Source organism: Nerophis lumbriciformis, linkage group LG20 (assembly GCF_033978685.3).
Source record: "Nerophis lumbriciformis linkage group LG20, RoL_Nlum_v2.1, whole genome shotgun sequence".
Classification (NCBI taxonomy): Eukaryota; Metazoa; Chordata; class Actinopteri; order Syngnathiformes; family Syngnathidae; genus Nerophis; species Nerophis lumbriciformis.
Genome location: NC_084567.2, coordinates 7,082,204 through 7,107,235, shown reverse-complemented (window position 1 = coordinate 7,107,235; position 25,032 = coordinate 7,082,204). Strand labels below are relative to the sequence as shown.

General features: G+C 39.1%; 2 protein-coding genes across 4 annotated transcripts in view; both read right to left on the bottom strand.

Annotated features, from left to right (window-relative positions):
* Positions 1-2,318, bottom strand: part of LOC133619319 (uncharacterized) — a 455,654-nt gene extending 453,336 nt beyond the window's left edge. For 2 of the 3 annotated variants that reach the window (XM_072915441.1, XM_072915440.1), the window contains exon 1: positions 1,145-1,259. In XM_072915441.1, coding sequence (XP_072771542.1) covers positions 1,145-1,256 — 112 coding nt within the window. In that variant the 5' untranslated portion in view covers positions 1,257-1,259. Of the gene's footprint in view, positions 1-1,144; positions 1,260-2,152 lie in introns of those variants that run through there. The other variant, XM_061980289.2, reaches the window with a different exon arrangement.
* Positions 1-25,032, bottom strand: part of LOC133619341 (uncharacterized) — a 101,670-nt gene that overhangs the window by 50,928 nt on the left and 25,710 nt on the right. Inside the window, exons 2-3 of the mRNA XM_061980317.2 lie at positions 19,343-20,014; positions 10,269-11,318 (exon numbers count right to left, since the gene is read on the bottom strand). Of these exons, the coding sequence (XP_061836301.2) occupies positions 10,340-11,318; positions 19,343-20,014 (1,651 nt within the window). The 3' untranslated portion in view covers positions 10,269-10,339. The remainder of the gene's footprint in view (positions 1-10,268; positions 11,319-19,342; positions 20,015-25,032) is intronic.

Genomic DNA, 25,032 nt, shown 5'->3' with positions numbered 1-25,032 from the left:
CTTTCAGGAAAAGAGAGCGGATGAGGGTATGTCTGCAGAATATATTAATTGATGAAAACTTTATTCATTACTCGCGGTTTTACGTAAATTATTATACATAAACTGTGTTTACCAATAATTTAGCTTAAAAACATTTATTTTTTTCAATCATTCGAGTACATTCGGGTAGTCTTGTGTAATGCAGTATTTTGTGTCTATTTAGGTATGGTTAACCTGAGTGCTGAAATCGTGGAAAAATATATGTTCTTAGCGCGCCTGAAATGGGCTGTCTGCACTCTCAAAGTGCATGTTGTTGCCAAATGTATTTCATATGCTGTAAACCTAGTTCATAGTTGTTAGTTTCCTTTAATGCCAAACAAACACATACCAATCGTTGGTTAGAAAGCGATCGCCAAATTCGTCCTCGCTTTCTCCCGTGTCGCTGGCTGTCGTGTCGTTTTCGTCGGATTCGCTTGCATACGGTTCAAACCGTGCAGTTCAGAAATCGGTTAGAAAAATATATGGTCTTTTTTCTGCAACATCAAGGTATATATTGACTCTTACATAGGTCTGGTGATAATGTTCCCCTTTAAGTTGTTTATTGTCATCTCCTGGTGAGTGTTGGATATAGTGTTCTGTGGTTACTTTTTGGTTGGCTAACGATTCACGTTGTATTGCGCTACTTGACGGCAAGTGTGTGAGTCTGTTCTGAAGTCTGAAGGAAAGAGATGTAACTTCATCACCTCGCCTTTTTTCAGATCATACGCTCACTCATCCCTTTAACTGTTACAGACTCAAGAATTTGCATGTACGTTCCGCGAGCCGTTCATCTTTTTGTTTTTACAATAACATTTTTACAATCGTCTTAATTGTAATTGAGATTAAAATCTGATTAATTGTCCAGCCCAAACAGCCATCCAATAAGTTGATGGACTCCATGAATAACTTAGCTTAGTAATGCTAGCTAAATATTTCATTAGTAGGGAGCGCTTGTTTTGCTCTTCCACTTTCTTCATTTGACTTTTGCATTCTTTCATCTCCTCTGATGTGAACTCCACTGCCTTCTTCAAGCTAACAATCATGGCGGCTCTTTCTTTACATTCTTCAACACAGTCGGCTCAGTTCTAATGAACGCTCTTTTCACGGTTTATGATAGCTCACTCACCTTCATCTGCAGTTTTCGTCTTTATCTCCGTTGGTGATTTGCTGGAAGTTGATTCTCTTTCATGTTCTCTTTTAGCGGACGTCGCCATCTTAGCATAGCAGTAGTCGTCCATCTTCTATCAGATATCGCTCCAAACTCAATGCGCCTTTCGTGGCTTTGGAAAATACCAATTGAGATATTTGTTGCTATATTTGCTGTGAATCATATGACTTTAAGATCGGGAATTCGAAAATTCTCCGAACAACCATAGCATGCGGGCTTCGTCTTTTTGCTTGACTTCAAGTACATTTGCGCATGCGCTAGAAGTCAACAACTTCCGTTTCCTACTCCACAGCAGTGGTTTTTCAAAATAATTCATCTTGATTTAAAACAATGGTTAGCAAAAGTATCTAACATCAAATAATCGACAACTACTCTGAAAATAAAATATATATATATATATACAAGCACGTGCACAGACTTTTTCGATGGCTGTTGTTCGAACCAGAAAAAGGGCATTGTCACGCCAAATTTCTTCCCCCTACAAAAACCTTCCCTTCCCCATTTACTTCCGGGGTCATTTTCTCTGACGTCATTTCCTCTTACGAGAAAGCGATCGATAGAATCCAAATCTCCTGAAAATGGTGGTGTCACTGAATGACATTTGTCTTTATCTTTCCCAGGGGACTTATGTCAAACACCAGCAGGCTTCGAAAAATTCCAGGCGGAGTGTTAGGGAAAATTTAGGCCCGCTGCTGGGAACTTCTGTCTTCGTGGTAACGTGCAAAAAATATTAATTGATATATAATACTGTTAAATGTCTGTACTTTAAATCAACATTATTGTTGAAACCATTTCACTACAATATTGTGTGTGCTGCTGCTGTCCTGTGTCAAAGCCGAAGTGTTATCGATCGCTGCAATGACGTAAGAGGAAATGACGTAAATAAGAGGAAATGACCCCAGAAGTAAATGGGGGAAGAAATTTGGCGTGACAGCATACATCGAGGAAAAAACGCAACACACTCACCTTCATCTTCGCTTTTCAGATTGTTCTCCGTTGGTGGCGCTGATTCTCTTTCATCTTCTCTTTTAGCGGACGTCGCCATCTTAGCATAGCAGTAGTCGTCCATCTTCTATCACGTCTTCAATCTTCACTTCACATAACACGCCGTCGCTCCACACTCAAAGTCCGTTTGGTGGGCTTAAGAAAAGGCGAATAGTTGAGGTATTTGATGCTATTTTTGAATATTTAAGATCGTAAATGTGAAACTTCTCCGGAAAGGCACGTCGCTTAGTCCGCCATCTTGGACTTTCCGCTTTTCCACTGTTCCATGTGTTTGCGCATGCGCCAGAAGTTTGCCACTTCCGATCGACAACTGCACTTTAAAAAATAAAATACCTTTTAAATAACTAGCGGCCCTTTTCATATTTTCTTACATGTTTGGCTTATAATTGAAGTGCTCACATTTTTTATATCAAAATACTTTGGAGATAGAAATTTTAAAAAATCGACAATGTTGTATTCTGTCTTTTAGTGGGTTCAAGCAAACGGCAAGTTGTTTGACAAAGTAAATCTTGTGAAAGTGTGAAACTCACACTACCCCAGTATACATTTTCAACATTATAGCATTTCACCCTTTTGACGTTTTTTCCTCTTGACTTTTATCAGTAATATCCTCATTGAAGGATGACTTGTACTCGACCTCGGACCAACTGCACTCAGTGAGGAAACAAACACGCTCACATAAATATTGCTCTTATTGCAAGCATAGACAGCAGAACACTTCTATTTTCACTTTTGTACACTGACTTTAGTTATCTGCTGCACTGACAAGATGCCTGCTCGGTGCGTGTTGGCGACTGGAGCCAAACTGCTGTGTCAAAACTGGCGTGTGACGTCACCATTGACCTTTTTCTCTCACACACACCCGGGAACATGAAAACAAAATAATGGGCTCTGTTGGCCACTTACTTAATAAACATACAGGACAAAGTGCGTCCTGATTCTTTGATTCTATTTTAAACTTGATGTGTGCCGATGATAAGAAAGTTTGTCGCTGCATTACTGACTAATAACCTCAGTTTTATCTGAAGTTCCATCGAGGTTTGTTTTGAAGCGAAAGTGGGCGCAGAGCACATCCCTCTACCATTGCTGTTTGACGTCATCGCTGTCTGTGCAATGCGCACTGCCTTCCTGCGCCGGTCAAAACCAACACTGTGATTAATCATCATTCATTTATGGTAACGCGATATATTCTTTTTGATAATCACATGCGTTAACGCGTTAACATTGACAGCCTTAGTTGAAACCCATTCTTTTTTCTGAAAACTCATCAAATCACTGACCTGTAAATTGTGGCCCATTATCAGTGTTACTCCCTCCGAGGTCTTAATCAAGGCTCAAGTCGTTCGTTTTTCTCACAGACATTTATTTCAGCCACGTCTTCTTCACGTTACCAACGATGCCAAATATAATGCCGTCAGAAGTAATAAAATAAGCAAACAGAACTTACAATTAAGTCTGACATCCAAAAAAGACAACAAGTAGATTTCACAAACATATCAGAAGTAATCATACCTCGTTGGCCTCATAAACTCCAAGGGAATAAAGTTTATTTTCAATCCGAGACTCCATTAACGTCTTCCACATCAAACACTTGTCGTCTCATGCTGCTTCCTTAATTCCCTCACATATTAATTGTCCCCCCCAACAACTTGACCAAATTATATTCCCCACTCAATTGACATGGGTTTGTAACAAAAATAAAGTAAAAATAAACTTGCATGAATTAACCCAAGGAAATACCTTTTTAATCACATTATGTGTACAATATGAATTTATCTTTATGCACTGTATTTATTTATTCTCACCAACTATGACATTATATATTAAATATACATGTTGCTTCTGTCAGCAGCTACACTGACATTGATGTGTCTCTGAGAACTGAACACATTTTTATAACTTATAACAAAATGTGTTTATACAGTAACCTGCTCACATGAGTCACATTACAGCAGGGGTGTCAAATTCATTTTAGCTCAGGGGCCACATGGAGGAAAATCTATTTCCACTTGGGCGGGACGGGTAAAATCATGGCATGATGACTTAAAACTACGACTACGACAACTTAAGATTGTTTTCTTTGTTTTACTTCGGCCCAAATTAGAACAAGCACATTCTGAAAATGTACATACCACAAATAATCCTCTTGACAAAACACTTCAAGTTAGTTGAAAATTTAGAGGAAAAAAAGGTGCATTTTCAAAAACACCTTAAAAAATGCAATTCATTTAGACTTAATCTCAGTGTTTCTATAAAGCAATTAAAAATTTAAGTCACAACCCATCTAGGTTCGAACAAAAATATGTGGAAATGACAACTACCTCATATTAATCCTGTGCTAACTCAACAAACCATACAAACTGAGGTAGATAGATAGATAGATAGATAGATAGATAGATAGATAGATAGATAGATAGATAGATAGATGGATAGATAGATAGATAGATAGGAGAGAGGAGTTTTACAGTCTGATGGCGTGTGGGACAAAGGAGATTTTGAGTCTATTAGTCCTGCACTTGGGATGAAGCAGTCTAGCACTGTACAGGCTCCTCTGGCTACTGATAACGCTATGCAGAGGGTGACTGGCATCATCCAGGATGCTCACTAGTTTTTCCACAGTCCTCTTCTCTGTCACCAGTGAGTCCAGTTTTATTTTGATCGTAAAGCCGGCCCGCCTGATCAGTTTCTCCAGTCTGGAGCTGTCCTTCTTAGATGTACTGCCCCCCCCAGCACACTACCATGTAGAACAGAAAACTGGCAACTACAGACTGGTAGTACATCCACAAGAGTGTTTTGCAAATGTTGAAGGAGCGCAGCCTCCTCAGGAAGTACAGCCTGCTCTGTCCTTTCCTGTACAAGTGGTCCGTGTTAACAGTCCAGTCCAGCTTATTGTCCACCCACACCCCGAGGTGCTTGAATGAGTCCACGGTCTGTACCTCGACCCCCTCGATCACAATAGGTTGTGACCTTGGACTCGACCTCCCAAAGTCAATGACCAGCTCCTTGGTCTTTGACGGATTGAGCTGCAAGAGGTTCCTGTGGCACCAAAGTCCCTCACCAGGCTCCGAAACTACTCCTCTCGGTCGTCCTTGATGCACCCGACGATGGCTGTGTCATCCGCGAACTTCTGGATGTGACACAGCTCCGAGTTGTAGCAGAAGTCAGCGGTGTACAGGGCAAAGAGAACAGGGGCCAGCCAGCACCGTTCCCTGCGGTGCTCCGGTGCTGCTGATCACAGTGTCAGACGTGATGTCCTTCAGTCTGACATACTGTGGCCTATCGGCGAGGTAGTTTGAAATCCAGGCAACCAGGCAGGGGTCCACTCACATTCTGCCCAGCTTGTCCTGGAGTAGGCGGGGCTGGATAGTATTAAAGGCATTCGGAAAGTCCAGGAACAGGATCCTCAGAGTGCCATTTCCCTTATCCAGGTGTGAGTGGGCTCGGTGCAGCAGGTAAAGGATAGCATCCTCCACACCAACGCCTGCCTGGTACGCAAACTGCAGGCTATCCTGGGCATGTTGCACCTGTGGTCTGAGGAGGCTGACAAAGAGCTGCTCCATTGTCTTCATTAGATGAGAGGTGAGCGCCACTGGTCTGTAGTCGTTCAGCTCACTGGGGCACTTCTTTTTGGGAACTGGAACGATGCACGACGTCTTCCAGAGGGTGGGCACCCTCCCCAGCTGCAGGCTGAGGTTGAGGATCCGCTGGAGTGGTTCACCCAGTTCTGCAGGGCAGGGGTCGGCAACCTTTACCAGTCAAAGAGCCATTTTGACCAGTTTCACAAATTATAGAAAACAATGGGAGCCGCAAACATTTTTGAAATTTTAAAAGACATAACACTGCATATACATTTTTTTTTTGCTTTGTGCTATGCATAAACCAGGGGTCTCAGACACGCTGACCACACCTTTATTAGGAATTTTTAAGCTGGTGCAGCACGCGGGTTTTTAATGAATAGCGCTTGTCAGCGTCATGCGTGCCGTGATGGTACAGCATATAGCACCCGCTACAACCAGCTGTAGCGGTTGTAGCGGGGCTTCCGCTTGCTCACATAGGTCACAGCAAGGCATACTTGCTCAACAACCACACATGTTACACTGACGGTGGCGGTATAAAAAAAAACTTTAACACTCTAACTAATAATGTACCACACTGTGAACCCACACCAAACAAGAATGACAAACACATTTCGGGAGAACATCTGCACCGTAACACAAAATAAACGCAACAGGACAAATACCCAGAATCCCATGCAGCCCTGCTACCAAACCCCGCCCACCTCAACCGACGCACAGAAGGGGGGGGGGGGGGGGGGGGTTGATGTGTGAGGGAGCAGGCTTGGGGTGGGGGCGGGGTTTGGTGGTAGCAGGGGTGTATAATGTAGCCCGGAAGAGTCAGGGCTGCATGGGATTCTGGGTGTTTGTTCTGTTGTGTTTATGTTGTGTTAAGGTGCAGATGTTCTCCCGAAATGTGTTTGTCAATCTTGTTTGGTTTTGGTTCAAAGTGTGGCATATTATTAGTAAGAGTGTTAAAGTTGTTTTATATGATCATCGTCAGTGTAACCTGTGTGGCTGTTGACCAAGTATGCCTTGCTGTCACGTACGTGTGCAAGCAGATGATATATATTGTATAACAAGTGTTGGGCTGGCACGCTGTCAATGCAGACTGTAGAGGGCGCCAAATGTTGCACCATCACGGCAAGCCCTTATTATAGCTTTAAGGGTGAAAATCGGTGAATATTAATCCCGGGAGTTTTCTGCGAGAGGGACTGAAATCCGGAAGTCTCACGGGAAAATTGGGGGGGTTCAGCAAGTAAGCTGCTGAGCCGCATCAGAGTGATCAAAGAGCCGCATGCGGCTCCGGAGCCGTGGGTTGCCGACCCCTGTCCTAGGGTGTAGCTTCCTCAGTTGACCTATGACCTGGTCTACAGAGATGACTAATGTCTGCATAGAGGTGGAGGAGTATGAAGGCAGCTTTCTTCTTGTTGAGGACAGCTTTAACCTCCTGTGTTACCCAGGGTTTGTTATTAGGGTAGCACCGAACAGTCTTAGCAGGGCAGGTCACGTCTACGCAGAAGTTGAGGTAATCCGTGAGACAGTGAGTCAGCCCATCAATATCCTCACCATGTGGAAGCAGCACATACATCTCAGTCTCTGGTGTTGTAGCAGTCCCTGAAGGTATCTTCATACCTGCCAACTTTTGAAATCAGAAAAACCTAGTAGCCAGGGTCCAGGGGCCGCAGGCCCCGGTAGGTCCAGGACAAAGTCCTGGTGGGGGGTTCCTTCGCCCCCCGACGCAAAATGATTATTAGCATTCAGACAGGTTAAAATGTTGCTAAAACCATCACTTTTCTATCAGTCACAGTGACTTTTCAAAACAAAAATATTACAGCAAAAATCATATGGGTTGATTGACATGTTTATTCTGTAAACTAACTTCAATAGTTTGAAATTATTTTGACAGTTAAAGCCAGTTATCCTGTCAACCTTTCACAAGACTTCAATTTGTTAATTGAAAGTATAAACAGTATAAACACTTTTTACAGTAAACAAATGGTAAAACAGTACTAAACAATTCCATTAAAAAAAAAATTGGTGTCATTATTAACTTTCTGTCCAAGCTTGTATAATCTACTGCCTTGTTCAATTGTAAAAAATATTCTGTGCCTAAAATTCACATTTCTATCACAATTATCATACTGTAAACATGGTAAGCTAACTTCATTAAAATTAATAGTCCTGTCAATAGCATGGAATTACAATTCAAATGTAGTTTTTTTGTAAGCCTATCAAAAGAATTCAAAATATGACAAATTAATGAAAATTAATTTAAGCCATCAGACACTTGAAAAGTGGCACATCACATCTCTAATGTAATCATTTGAACTTTTCAACAGAAATAGCACTGCAAAAATATTAAGGACATACTTCTGTATTTTGGTAGTTATGCTGTCAACATTTAACAAGATTTCTTCAACTTGGACTTGAAAGCATAAATAGTATAAACACTTTTAACAGTATAACAGTACTAAACAATTCCAATAGATAACATTGGTGTCATTACCTTTTTGTTTGCTCAATTATTGCCTCCGTAAATAAAACTTCGGCATTTATCACATCCAAAGAATCTGTTTGGGCGACGAAAAACGTTGAAAGTTTTCCACTTGTATCGCTAGCAACGGCATTAGACTTGTGTTTTTTGTCCCAACGTGGTCTTTTACATCGCTAATTCCTCCGTGTCCGATCGAAAAATCTTGTCTGCACAAGGTGCAATTCGCGTAGTTTTCACCCTTTTTGGAACGGATAATTATTCCCGGATAGGCTTTTGAATATTCTTCACGGAATGACTGCAGTTTTCTTTTCGGTTTAAGACTTGTATGCGATTTTTCTCCGGCTGATTCCATGATCGTTCGCTCGTTTGGAAACAATGGCCTCGTGCTTGGCAGCGGTGCTATAAATAGCCTCGCGCATGGCATTCGGAATGGCTCGATAGGAAGTTACAAGAAGCAGTGTCGATTGTCATTGTTGTTACGCGATTTCGTGAATAAAACTAAAAAAAAAAAAAAAAAATTTAATTAATGAAAAAACGTATTTTTTTATCACTGCAGGTGATGCAGGTTGATGAAAACCGTACTAATTACGGGAAAACCGGAGTAGTTGGCAGGTATGTATCTTCCATTTCAGGGGACCACCTCACCACAGAGCAAGTGTTAACAGGCTGTCTTTGGACCAGAGGGGTGTATTTTGGCTGCAAATGAACAAGATTATGGTCAGACTTCCCTAGTGCGGGTGTGACCTTGTATGCATTCCTGACATTAGCATACAGAGGGTCAATTGTCCTGTTGTTTTTCGTGGGACAATCCACAGCCTGGTAAAAAAGCAGCTAACGTTGAGTCCAAAGTAGCATGATTGAAGTCCCCAGAAATGATGAAAAAAGCCTCAGGATGTTTTGTCTGTAGCCTTGATGTGATGGAGTGGATCATCTCACATGCATTGGCTGCATCTGCCCTCGGGGGAACGTAAACACAGAGGGAGATCACGTGACTGAACTACCTCGGCAGATAGTATTGCCGGAGGCTAACAGATAGTTGTTCCAGGTCCGGGCAACACAAGACTTTCTTCACAGAGATGTGTCCCGGGTTACACCAGTGGTTTTTAACGTATATGATGAGCCCCCCACCTTTGCTTTTCCCACATACTTTAGTGTCTCTGTCAGTTCTCACTGCAGAGAATACCTGCAGGTCCAGGTTAGCATCCGGTACAAGGTGGTTTAGCCACGTCTCCGTGAAGATAAACAGGCTGCTCTCTCGATACACACGCTGGTTTTTTAGTCCATGAAGCTCGTCGATCTTGTTCAGCAGCGAGTTCACACTCCCCATGATGACGGAAGGAATGAATGGTTTGTAGCGCCGTCGATTTTCCACTCGCTTAGCCTTTAGCTTAGCAGCCCCGAGGATTCTTCCGCAGCTCCGCTGGAATTGAGTGTCGTATGCCAGCACGCCCCGTTGTTTTCAAAGTGAGCAACTCCTCTCTCGAATAAGAAAGAAAGCTGGCTACTGGTCTTTTAAAACTGCCAAAAGTATCCATTGGATATGTACAGGGATTCACTATGTCTTCATGGAAAACATAAAAGAGATAAAAGATAAGTTCAAAAGATCTAATAATAATTATAAAATATAAAAGATAAAGATAAAATGGATGATAAAAGATAAAATATTAGTTTAAAAGATTGAGAACTACTGGATATGCAAGCTTCAAAGAAAGGTAGAAACTATTCAAGAGTGTCGAGTTACTTCCTGCCTTCTAGACATAATGTGTATTGATAGAAAAATAAAAGCTGTGCAATGTGTGAACAATTTCAACAAAACACAAATAAAATGTGAAAAGACTGACAGTATTGCAGTAAATCACACACTGTTCACTTTCTTGACATTTGCACAGAAGACAATCATTTTCACAGAACTATATCAGTGTGCAGTGTCTCATGCTGCATTTTAAGTGGGGTTACTGATTGCTTATTTTACTCTTGTTTTCAGTGGGTGGAGGGGGAAGAGTCACAGCCCCACTTTACCGTGTACCTGGGGACGGCGTGGCGCAGTTGGGAGAGTACGAGCAACATACCACAAACTAAACAGCTACCGGTAATTGGTTATTTTGCCTTGTGTGTTCTTATGTGTTTTACTGCGTCTGCATTATGTGGGAACCTTTGACAGCACACTGAACAACTAAATGGTTTTTCACCTGTGTGTGTTCTCATGTGTTCAGTCAAACGGTTCTTAATAGAAAAGTTTTCACCACAAATCAAACAGTTAAATGGTTTTTCACCTGTGTGTGTTCTCATGTGTTCAGTCAAACGGCAATTTCGAGAAAACCTTTCGCCACAAACTGAACAATTAAACGGTTTTTCACCTGTGTGTGTTCTCATGTGTTGAGTCAAATCGCTATTTTGAGAAAATCTTTTGCCACAAACTGTACAATTAAATGGTTTTTCACCTGTGTGTGTTCTCATGTGTTCAGTCAAACGGCAATTTAGAGAAAGGCTTTTACCACAAACTGAACAAATAAATGTTTTTTTACCTGTGTGTGTTCGCATGTGTTGAGTCATAGAGCTACTTTGAGAAAAGCTTTTGCCACAAACTGAACATTTAAATGTTTTTTCATCTGTGTGTGTTTTCATGTGTTGAGTCAAATGGCTATTTTGAGAAAAGCTTTTGCCACAAACTGAACATTTAAATGTTTTTTCACCTGTGTGTGTTCTCATGTGTTTAGTCAAATTGCTATTTTGAGAAAAGCTTTTGCCACAAACTGAACAATTAAATGTTTTTTCTCCTGTGTGTGTTCTCATGTGTTGAGTCAAATTGCTACTTTGAGAAAAGCTTTTGCCACAAACTGAACAATTAAATGGTTTTTCACCTGTGTGTGTTCTCATGTGTTGAGTCAAAATGCTATTTACAGAAAAGCTTTTACCACAAACTGAACAATTAAATGTTTTTTCACCTGTGTGTGTTTTCATGTGTCGAGTCAAATTGACATTTTGAGAAAAGCTTTTGCCACAAACTGAACAATTAAATGGTTTTTCACCTGTGTGTGTTCTCATGTGTCGAGTCAAATTGGGTTTTGTAGTAAAACTTTCAGCACAAACTGAGCAGCTCAAACATGTTTTACCTCTCTTCTTTGAAGAGCATTCAGAGTGTTTGTTGTCAGTATGAGTCCTCATATCACCTTCACAGTCTGTATCGCTGCTCAAAGGTTCTTCAACCTCGTCTTCAGCCTCACTATCTGATAGTGGAGCTAAGAGGTTGTCTACTTGTGGTTTCTCTTCATCATCTTCAGTCTTCACAGAGAGAATACTCAGTGGAAACTTGGTGTAATCAGCTTCCTCTCGTCCTAGAAGACACTCTCCCTCCTGAGTGATGCAGAGTTCCTCCTCTTCCTTTTTAATGCAGGGTGGTTGTGGAGTCTCCTGCTTCAAAGTGGAGCTCCCCCCTAACTGAGGGGAAACTTCTTCTGGATTACCGATCAGCTGCTGGACGTCTGACACAAAGACATAAACAACAAAAACACACTTTATTCTATGTACTGTATGTGTGTGTAGTGTTTCATGGCCATTCATTTAGTGCCTTGCCAGAATGATGGATCAATGTTCACATGACTTGTCATAGACTCAGAAAAGTTCATCTAGAATCACAGAAAGTAGAAAACATCTGCTGCGATGGACATTAGGATACTACAAACTAACAGTGGGGAAAAAGTCAATATTGAATACATCACAAAACTAAAAAAGATAGTATCTATCTCAAAGAAGTCTGTAGTTAAGAAGTAGAGAACTTTTTTAGATATTAAAAGCAAGATATTTGATCCACTTTCTGTACAATTGCAATGATCATTGGAATTACTTTGTTTTTGACAAGTTTGTCCAATAAAATATTACTGGCATCTCCATCCATCCATCCATTTTCTACCGCTTATTCCCTTTTTTTGGGGGGGTCGCGGGGGGCGCTGGAGCCTATCTCAGCTACAATCGGGCGGAAGGCGGGGTACACCCTGGACAAGTCGCCACCTCATCGCAGGGCCAACACAGATAGACAGACAACATTCACACTCAAATTCACACACTAGGGCCAATTTAGTGTTGCCAATCAACCTATCCCCAGGTGCATGTCTGTGGAGGTGGGAGGAAGCCGGAGTACCCGGAGGGAACCCACGCAGTCACGGGGAGAACATGCAAACTCCACACAGAAAGATCCCGAGCCCGGTTTTGAACCCAAGACTACTCAGGACCATGTACATATATACATCTATTTTAAGTTGTTTTTTAAATTTTTCAGTGACTTTGTAAAAATGGCAGTAAAACGCCATGTCACAATATTACAATAGACTATTGTATCGTGACTCAAGTATCGTGATACATAGTTTATCGTGTAGTCCTTTCCAATACCTCGTCTAGGGCTGGACAATTATGGCAAAACATAATAATAACGATTATTTTGAGGGATTTTGGAATCACGATAAATAACTGAATTATTTATTAATTTGAAAACGTAAAAACAGTAGCATCAAAACTCAATTTTAAATACAATCTAAAAGAACAACCACATATACATTGGTAACAAATATATAACATGTAAATTATAAATCATAGTAACAATAAATTAAAATGACTATAGCAATATGAAAAACTAATCTAATTCAGGTTTTCTGTTTACATTTTTCTGAATTCCGTTTCTTGAACATTCGTGTCACACCCTCGTGAAAGTTGTCTTTTCGAATTTGGGGCTTTGTTTCATTTCAGGCACATTTTTAACATAAACGATCTGTTATTAAAACACCACCAAAGGAATTCAACACACCTTTTTTTTTTTTAGAAAAACAAGAAGAAAAGAACTACAAATTAATACAAAGATTTAAAGAGGCTCAGATGTTTGTAAATTAAACTTATTTTTATTGTCATTCAAATTTGAACTTTACAGTATAACAAAAACACTACCAGCTATCTTATTTTACCATTAGTGTTTGAACAAAGCATACATTTTTTATTTTCTTGTTCTTTATTACCTCCAATCCTCTGCAGGTTGATGTAGACATGTGGTCCAGTCTTCTCTTCACATCTCTTACTCTTCCCCAACATCTCTTCTTTCACATCATTCTTTTCTTTACACAAGCGCTTGTTTTGCTCTTCCACTTTCTTCATTTGACTTTTGCATTCTTTCATCTCCTCTGATGTGAACTCCACTGCCTTCTTCAAGCTAACAATCATGGCGGCTCTTTCTTTACATTCTTCAACAAGGTCGGCTCATTTCCACTTTAAGGGCTTGAAATTCAAATAGTTTTCAAATGACAAAACTTCAACTCACTCACCTTCATCTTTCGTCTTTATCTCCGTTGGTGATTTGCTGGAAGTTGATTCTCTTTCATGTTCTCTTTTAGCGGACGTCGCCATCTTAGCATAGCAGTAGTCGTCCATCTTCTATCACGTCTTCAATCTTCACTTCACATATCGCTCCAAACTCAATGCACGTTTCGTGGCTTTGGAAAATACCAATTGAGATATTTGTTGCTATATTTGCTGTGAATCATTTGACTTAAAGATCGTGAATTCGAACATTCTCCGAAAAACTTCCTCGTCGTCTTTTTGCTTGGTTCGAGTACATTTGCGCATGCGCTAGAAGTTAGCAACTTCCGTTTCCTACTCCACAACAGTTGTTTTTCAAAATAAAGGCAATTTAGTCTTGTTTTAAAAGAATGGTTGGCAAAAGTATCTAACATCAAATAATACTCTTTGAAAATAATATATATATATATATATATATATATATATATATATATATATATATATATATATATATATATATATATATATATATATATATATATACACACAACAAGCATGTGCACAGACTTTTTCGATGGCTGTTGTTCAAACCAGAAAAAGGGCAAACATCGAAGAAGAAAAATCATACATTTTAAATACTACAAGAAACAGAAATATTTTTCAACCCACTTAGTTGTTTTAGTTAAAAACCGTTAGAAAGTCAAATCATTACTCTGAATAAAGAAGAAAATAACTAAGAGTGTAGATCTCCACCAGGACCAATCCTCATACTTGCCAACCTTGGAGTTAAGGCGGGAGGAGTATATTTATAGCTAGAATTAACTGAAATTCAAGTATTACTTTTATTTATATATATGTATATATATAAAAAAAAGTAATACTTTAATTTCAGTGAATTACAGCTATATATATATATATATATATATATATATATATATATATATGTATATATATATATATATATATATATATATATATATATATATATGTGTATATATATATATATATATATATATATATATATATATATATATATATATATATATATATATATATATAACAGTGACGTGCAGTCACAAGAGGCAGGCATCATGGAAAGAAAAAAAATGTAAAAATAATTTTTTTTAATTAAATTGTTATATGATATATATATATATATATATATATATATATATATATATATATATATATATATATATATATATATATATATATATATATATATATATGATTATACTATAAAGTTATTTTCCATTTAACTTCACCCGTTTTAGATTATTTTTATTTAAAATCGCTGAATTTTCACATTTGCCGTTCAAATACTGAGAAAAGACGGTGCGGTGAACAGCAGCCAGTTGAGGCACGTCACTCAGTGCCGCAACATGGATTGCGGACTCGGCTAACTGCTGGCCTGCTGTGCAGTGAGACCGTATTGCTATATGAATTATATTATACATTTCCATAGTTTAGTTAGCTGAGGTATATAATGTACAGTGTATTTTGTCAACAACTGTATGTGTGTAACGTATTTCTTGTGCTGAGCGATCATAAAACGGCTGCAAAAGACGCACTGGCTGAGGCTCGCCTCCTGCACCCCCGCCGTAGAATGCACGGCAACCCCTGACGGGAGTGTTATATCAACTAAAGCCCACACTTAAACTTTCCACGTGCAAGATTGAATCTATTTAAAAAAGTTATTTCATAAGATGTCAAAAAGTGCAAAAACAATAATGTTCGTGTTGGAGGAGTTGTGAATGACTGCAGGGCCACAACATTAGGTACACCTGCAGACAACTCCTCCAACACGAACATTATTGTTTTTGCACTTTTTGGCTTCTTATTAAATAACTTTTGTAACCTATTTTTATGGGCTTTCCTATTTGTGATGTTAAGTTCCTGTTATGCGCTGTTATACAGTATATGCCTTGAGCTCTTATTTTGAAGGCGCTAAGAGCGGAAGTGACGACACGTTGGAGTGGAGCGGAAGTTTTTGAAAGAAGGTAAATAAAGTGGTCCTCGTGTAAACTGGAGCCTCCGTGTTTGTTATTTTGTAGTTTCATACAGTATAGGCGACATTTATAAACCCTCGGTTACACTTTTTTAAATAGATTCAATCTTGCACGTGGAAAGTTTAAGTGAGGGCTTTAGTTGATATAACACTCCCGTCAGCGGCTCTTGGCATCCATCAAGTAAAGGTAAGACCATAATAACGTTTTTTTTAATTAAATGTGTTTTTTTGTGTGCTACAGTTTGTATGTGTAAAGTTAAAGTTAAGTTAAAGTACCAATGATTGTCACACACACACTAGGTGTAATGAAATTTGTCCTCTGTATTTGACCCATCCCCTTGATCACCCCCTGGGAGGTGAGGGGAGCAGTGGACAGCAGCGGCGCCGCGCCCGGGAATAATTTTTGGTGATTTAATAACCCCCAATTCCAACCCTTGATGCTGAGTGCCAAGCAGGGAAGAATGTTGGTATGAGCCTTTAAGCATAACCCGTTAACTGCTGCCAATCAAATGGTGAATAAGATACTCTTTAGGGTTCATATGTTTGTAAATCTGACTGTGATGAAGTCAGTGCCTCACCAGTCATGAACCTCATCGCACGTCACTGATATATATATATATATATATATATATATATATATATATATATATATATATATATATATATATATATATAGTGTTCATTTATTTACACATATACACACAAAACACTCCTCTCTACTCATTGTTGTATTTGAAAGTGCAATGCTTTGCAGCCAGTAGCACAGCCTTTGTAGGAGCATAGGTGAAATTGAATTTGCAGGAAAGGAGTGAGTTTAGGGTTGAATTGTACATCCTCGTTCTATTCTCTGTCACTGTCTTTGTTTGGACATTACTACTTGCCGTAGTTTTGAAGCAATGCATTATGGGAATCCGGATGTTGTGTGTCAGTGTATTAACGTGAAGGCTGGAATAAACACACGCTGAGAAATAGCTCTGTGCCTGCCTACTTTATGGGTTATAGATAAACCTATGGATAACGGAGACATATATAATAGTCTCCTTCTTGTTGTGTGTGCAGTTGCGCACTGAGCTCCAAAAGCCGTAGATGTTATAACGTGACTGGGCCGGCACGCTGTTTATATGGAGGAAAAGTGGACGTGACGACAGGCTGTCCTCACTCAGGTCCGGCTGGAAATCGGGGGAAATTCGGGTGAATGGTTGTCTCGGGAGAGGCACTGAAATTCGTGACTCTCCCGGAAAATTTGTGAGGGTTGGCAAGTATGCCAATCCTATTGTTCATGTGCTACTAAATTGTGTGCCATCTCATGTGTATCGTGTGCTGGTATGACAATAAACTTCCATGAATCCTGTAAAACACCAGACAGTTAGTAATATGGTTTCACATAAAAATGTTGGTGAAACTGCTCATTTCTACCTAGCGATAGGTGGCTCTAACTGTAGTGCTAATCACTCACCAGCAGAAAGCCCTCATCACACTGCTAATCAATAACTACCATCTTAGGCACTTAACAGTTAACAGCTATCATGCTCATACTTGCCAACCCTCCCACATTTTTTCGGGAGACTCCCGAATTTCAGTGCCCCTCCCGAAAATCTCCCATGGCAACAATTTTCCCAAATTTCTCCCGATTTTCACTCGGACAACAATATCGAGGGTGTGCCGTGATGGCACTGCCTTTAGCGTCCTCTACATCCTGTCGTCGCGTCCGCTTTTTCTCCATACAAACAGCGTGCCGGCCCAGTCACATAATATATGTGTCTTTTTTACACACACACAAGTGAATGCCAGTCATACTTGATCAAGAGCCATACCCATATAAACAACTTTAACACTGTTACAAATATGCGCCACACTGTGAACCCACACCAAACAAGAATGACAAACACATTTCCGGAGAACATCCGCACCGTAACACAACATAAACACAACAGAACAAATACCCAGAATCCCTTGCAGCCCTAACTCTTTCGGGCTACAATATACACCCCCGCTACCACCAAACCCCGCCCCCCACCCCCCAAGTATGATTATGCTAAATGTCAACTATCTTAAATGCAAATATGAAAACAAAACAAATTGACGTCTTTCCCCATTACAAACATCATAACACAATCCAAACTTATATAAACACATTACTGTCTGAGCATATAAGATATTCAATTGTGTTACATCACAATTTCCATCCATCCATCCATTTTCTATCGCTTGTCCCTTTTGTGGTCGCGGGGGGTGCTGGAGCCTATCTCAGCTGCATTCAGACGGTAGTACACCCTGGACAAGTCACCACCTCATCACAGATAGACAGACAACATTCACATTCACACACGAGGGACCATTTAGTGTTGCCAATCAACCTATCCCCAGGTGCATGTCTTTGGAGGTGGGAGGAAGCCGGAGTACCCGGAGGGAACCCACGCAGTCACGGGGAAAACATGCAAACTCCACACAGAAAGATCCCAAGCCCGGGATTGAACTCAGGACTACTCAGGACGTTCGTATTGTGAGGCATATGCACTAACCTTTGTTCCACCGTGCTGCCCACATCGCAATTTATTATATTGAAATTAGCCAAGTGATTAAGATGGGCACGGTCTGACCAATCACAAGTCAGTAGGAGCTGCTTTGTTCTCGTGTTTGGAGAAAGCGGAAGAGCGATTGTCAGCCTGACATTGATGTGTCTCTGAGAACTGAACACATTTTTATAACTTATAACAAAATGTGTTTACACAGTAACCTGCTCACATGAGTCACATTACAGCAGGGGAGTCAAACTCATTTTAGCTCAGGGGCCACATGGAGGAAAATCTATTTCCACGCGGGCGGGACGGGTAAAATCATGGCATGATAACTTAAAAATACGACTACGACAACTTCAGATTGTTTTCTTTATTTTACTTTGGCCCAAAATAGAACAAGTCCATTCTGAAAATGTACATATCACAAATAATCCTCTTGACAAAACAACTCAAATCAGTTGAACATTTAGAGGGGAAAAATTGTGCATTTTCAAAAACACCTTAAAGAATACAATGAACTTGAAGTTTAATAGAAACATTGAGGTTAAATCTAAGTCACAACCCATCTAGGGTTGAACAACAAACTAAATAAAGCATGAATAAAAACTATTCTATGTATCAACTACCTCATTTGTCATTTCCACATATTAATCCTGTGCTAACTCAACAAACCATACAAACTGAGGTAGAAACTATTCAAGAGTGTTGAGTTACTTCCTGTCTTCTAGACATAATGTGTATTGATAGAAAAATAAAAGCAGTGCAAAGTGTGAACAATTTCAACAAAGCACAAATAAAAAGTTCAAAGACTGACAGTATTGCAGTAAATCACACACTGTTCACTTTCTTTACATTTGCACAGAAGACAATCATTTTCACAGAACTATATCAGTGTGCAGTGTCTCATGCTGCATTTTAAGTGGGGTTACTGATTGCTTATTTTACTACTGTTTTACGTTGGGTGAAAGGGGAGGAGTCACAGCCCCGCTTTACCGTGTACCTGGGGACGGCGTGGCGCACTTGGGAGAGTACAAGCAACATACCACAAACTAAACAGCTACGGTAATTGGTTATTTTGCCTTGTGTGTTCTTATGTGTTTTACTGCGTCTGCATTATGTGGGAACCTTTGACAGCACACTGAACAACTAAATGGTTTTTCACCTGTGTGTGTTCTCATGTGTTCAGTCAAACGGTTCTTAATAGAAAAGTTTTCACCACAAATCGAACAGTTAAATGGTTTTTCACCTGTGTGTGTTCTCATGTGTTGAGTCAAACGGCAATTTCGAGAAAACCTTTCGCCACAAACGGAACAATTAAATGGTTTTTCACCTGTGTGTGTTCTCATGTGTTGAGTCAAATCGCTATTTTGAGAAAATCGTTTGCCACAAACTGAACAATTAAATGGTTTTTCACCTGTGTGTGTTTTCATGTGTTCAGTCAAACGGCAATTTAGAGAAAGGCTTTTACCACAAAATGAACAAATAAATGTTTTTTCACCTGTGTGTGTTCTCATGTGTTGAGTCAAAGAGCTATTTCGAGAAAAGCTTTTGTCACAAATTGAACAATTAAATGGTTCTTCACCTGTGTGTTTTCTCATGTGTTGAGTCATAGAGCTATTTTGAGAAAAGCTTTTGCCACAAACTGAACATTTAAATGTTTTTTCACCTGTGTGTGTTCTCATGTGTTGAGTCAAATGGCTACTTTGAGAAAAGCTTTTGCCACAAACTGAACATTTAAATGTTTTTTCACCTGTGTGTGTTCTCATGTGTTTAGTCAAATTGCTATTTTGAGAAAAGCTTTTGCTACAAACTGAACAATTAAATGGTTTTTCACCTGTGTGTGTTCTCATGTGTTGAGTCAAATACCACTTAACAGAAAAGCTTTTAGAACAAACTGAACAATTAAATGGTTTTTCACCTGTGTGTGTTCTCATGTGTCGAGTCAAATTGGGTTTTGTAGTAAAACTTTCAGCACAAACTGAGCAGCTCAAACATGTTTTACCTCTCTTCTTTGAAGAGCATTCAGAGTTTTTGGTGTCAGTGTGAGTCCTCATATCACCTTCACAGTCTTTATCGCTGCTCAAAGGTTCTTCAACCTCGTCTTCAGCCTCACTATCTGATAGTGGAGCTAACAGGTTGTCTACTTGTAGTTTCTCTTCATCATCTTCAGTCTTCACAGAGAGAATACTCAGTGGAAACTTGGTGTAATCAGCTTCCTCTCGTCCTAGAAGACACTCTCCCTCCTGAGTGATGCAGAGTTCCTCCTCTTCCTTTTTAATGCAGGGTGGTTGTGGAGTCTCCTGCTTCAAAGTGGAGCTCCCCCCTAACTGAGGGGAAACTTCTTCTGGATTACCGATCAGCTGCTGGACGTCTGCAAGACACAAACAACAAAAACACACTTTCTTCTATGTACTGTATGTGTGTGTAGTAGGGTTGTACAGTATACTGCTACTAATAAAGTATTGCGGTACTAATCAATTGAAATTAGAACTATGGCACCTTTTTTAAAAAGTACCGGTACCGTTCTTTCATCTGAATGCCGCTGTGCGGCGGTGACTACAGAGCCGAGGCGCATGATGTTGAGTGTGTCAAAACGCACACACAAAGTGCATACAAGCAATAACATGGTGGAGAGGAAGAAAGGCAACAAAGGACAATTCTACTGGTTAATAAAGAGGGTGTGTGAAGTGCAATATGGAGGTATTTGGGCTTCTAAACTAACAATAAAGGTGACACTTTAAACAGGGAGCCGCCGTTCTGCAAGGGTTGCTTTACATCTTTCCTGTTTGTGGGCTCCCAGACCGTGGTCGAGGAGCGCAGAGGAGACAGTCCCCCCAGGGCCCATGTTTTGTCGGGGGTAACACTGGGTCCATAAAGCTCCGCTCTTTGGTCGGAAGGACGAGGCCGTCGATTAATTACAACTTGCTCACTTTATTTATTATTTCCACAGGACACAACCGGACATCCACCATGCTATTAAAACTCCTGCACATGCTACCACTACCTCTCCTTACTTGCCCACTCACTTACAAAAGCTGTCCGTCACAATGGAAGGCATGGGTCGAGCTGAGGGATCACAGACTGTGGCGATTTCTGAACTAAATGGCAAGATGGATCACATCATAGAGAGACTTGCTGGATTGGAAAAAATTGGATTGAGAGCTGGCATGGACGCTAAGAGAAGACAGGCCATGAAAATGTCTGCTCGCTTGGAAAACAACATTCCTAATCTACGATCTGACTCCCTCGCATGGCCTTGACGCTGCTCAAAAACAGAAGAAAGGCTGTTGGGAAACATCCCCGAAGGACACCTCAGCGAGGGACACTCTGACTACCCTCCCTCCCTCCTCAACAACACCTGGGAGTTGAACTTTGCTTGCACTGCCTGCAGAGCGACTCTCGGCCTATAGACACAACAACAACTCACCCTGAACACACGCACACACACACACACACACACACACACACACACACACTCACACACACACACACACACACACACACACACACACACACAAACACACCAATGACTACATTTTGTAACAAATTCCTACCATTTGTGTTTTGTCTTTAATAAATGTGTTTTACCTGCTACATGGCTTATCTGTGTACATGCATTCATAGTTTTGTTTTTAGTACTTAATTAATAATTGTATTTTTCTTAAAGCACAGACCAGGAGTGGCAACCATAAATTAAGAATAACTTTCTATAATGTTAGTAAAACTTTATGTTCTATTCTAATCTAAGCCTTGATTATAGCAGACTATATGTAATATGGAAAATTGTTGTTTAAGTGCAACAAGAGAAGCCCAATGTGTTTAATGCCTTTTAATTTATATTTTAACCTCGTAAAATTGTTCTTTGACTGTGAGTGTTTAATGTAGTGTAAGATGTTCTGTTAAATAAAAGCCAATATTGACATTTTTCGCAGTTCCCTTTATTTAGAAAAGTATCTATACATTTAGTACCGGTACTAAATTATTGGTATGGGGACAACCCTAGTGTGTAGTGTTTCATGGCCATTCATTTAGTGCCTTGCCAGAATGATGGATCAATGTTTACATGACTTGTCATAGACTCAGAAAAGTTCAGCTAGAATCACAGAAAGTAGAAAACATCTGCTGTGATGGACATTAGGATACTACAAACTAACAGTGGGGAAAAAGTCAATCTTGAAATACATCGCAAAACAAAAAAATATAATATCTATCTCAAAGAATTCTGTAGTTAAGAAGTAGAGAACTTTTTTAGATATTAAAAGCAAGATATTTGATCCACTTTCTGTACAATTGCAATGATCATTGGAATTACTTTGTTTTTGACAAGTTTGTCCAATAAAATATAACTGGCATCTCATGTACATATATACATCTATTTTAAGTTGTTTTTTAAATTTTTCAGTGACTTTGTAAAAATGGCAGTAAAACTCCATGTCACAATATTACAATAGACTATTGTATCGTGACTCAAGTATCGTGATACATAGTTTATCGTGTAGTCCTTTCCAATACCTCGTCTAGGGCTGGACAATTATGGCAAAACATAATAATAACGATTATTTTGAGGGATTTTGGAATCACGATAAATAACTGAATTATTTATTAATTTGAAAACGTAAAAACAGTACCACCAAAACGCCATTTTAAATAAAATCTAAAAGAACAACCAGATATACATTAGTAACAAATAAATAACATGTAAAATATAAATCATAGTAACAATAAATTAAAATGACTATAGCAATATGAAAAACTAATATAATTCAGGTTTTCTGTTTACATTTTTCTGAATTCCGTTTCTTGAATATTCGTGTCACACCCTCGTGAAAGTTGTCTTTTCGAATTTGGGGCTTTGTTTCATTTCAGGCACATTTTTAACATAAACTATCTGTTATTAAAACACCACCAAAGGAATTCAACACAACTTTTTTTTTTAGAAAAACAAGAAAATAAGAACTACAAAATAATACAAATATTTAAAGAGGCTCAGGTGTTTGTAAATTAGATTTAGACTTATTTTTATTGTCTTTCATATTTGAACTTTACAGTATAACAAAAACACTACCAGCTATCTTATTTTACCATTAGTGTTTGAACAAAGCATACATTTTTTATTTTCTTGTTCTTTATTACCTCCAATCCTCTGCACGTTGATGTAGACATGTGGTCCAGTCTTCTCTTAACATCTCTTCTTTCACATCATTATTTTCTTTACACAAGCGCTTGTTTTGCTCTTCCACTTTCTTCATTTGACTTTTGCATTCTTTCATCTCCTCTGATGTGAACTCCACTGCCTTCTTCAAGCTAACAATCATGGCGGCTCTTTCTTTACATTCTTCAACAAGGTCGGCTCATTTCGTCTTTAAGGGCTTGAAATAGTTTTCAAATGACAAAACTTCAACTCACTCACCTTCATCTTTCGTCTTTATCTCCGTTGGTGATTTGCTGGAAGTTGATTCTCTTTCATGTTCTCTTTTAGCGGACGTCGCCATCTTAGCATAGCAGTAGTCGTCCATCTTCTATCACGTCTTCAATCTTCACTTCAGATATCGCTCCAAACTCAATGCACGTTTCGTGGCTTTGGAAAATACCAATTGAGATATTTGTTGCTATATTTGCTGTGAATTATATGACTTTAAGATCGTGAATTCAAAGAATCTCCGAACAACCATAGCCTGCGGTCTTCGTCTTTTTGCTTGACTTGAAGTACATTTGCGCATGCGCTAGAAGTCAACAACTTCCGTTTCCTACTCCACAACAGTTGTTTTTCAAAATAAAGGCAATTTAGTCTTGTTTTAAAAGAACGGTTGTCAAAAGTATCTAACATCAAATAATGGACAACTACACTTTGAAAATAAAAAATATATATATACAAGCACGTGCACAGACTTTTTCCATGGCTGTTGTTCAAACCAGAAAAAGGGCAAACATCGAAGAAGAAAAATCATACATTTTTAAATACTACAAGAAACACAGAAATATCTGTCAACCCACTTAGTTGTTTTAGTTAAAAACATTGAGAAAGTCAAATCATTACTCTGAATAAAGAAGAAAATAACTAAGAGTGTAGATCTCCACCAGGACCAATCCTCATACTTGCCAACCTTGGAGTTAAGGGGGGAGGAGTATATTTATAGCTAGAATGCACTGAAATTCAAGTATTTGTAATTATATATACACACACACACACACATATATATATATATATATATATATATATATATATATATATATATATATATATATATATATATATATATATATAGCTGTAATTCAATGAAATTCAAGTGTTACTTTTATTTATTTATTTATATATATATATATATATATATATATATATATGTGTGTATATATATATATATAAAATAAAATACATATAACCCCCCCCCATCTCCCAAATTCGGAGGTCTCAAGGTTGGCAAGTATGATTATGCTAAATGTCGACTATCTTAAATGCAAATATAAAAACAAGACGCATTAACGTCTTTCCCCATTACAAACATCATAACACAATCTAAACTTATATAAACACATTACTGTCTGAGCATATAAGATATTCAATTGTGTTACATCACAATTTATTATATTGAAATTAGCCATGTGATTAAGATGGGCACGGTCTGACCAATCACAAGTCAGTAGGAGCTGCTTTGTTCTCGTGTTTGGAGAAAGCGGAAGAGCGATTGTCAGCCTGACATTGATGTGTCTCTGAGAACTGAACACATTTTTATAACTTATAACAAAATGTGTTTATACAGTAACCTGCTCACATGAGTCAGATTACAGCAGGGGTGTCAAACTCATTTTAGCTCAGGGGCCACATGGAGGAAAATCTATTTCCACGCGGGCGGGACGGCTAAAATCATGGCATGATAACTTAAAAATACGACTACGACAACTTCAGAGTGTTTTCTTTATTTTACTTTGGCCCAAAATAGAACAAGCACATTCTGAAAATGTACATATCACAAATAATCATCTTG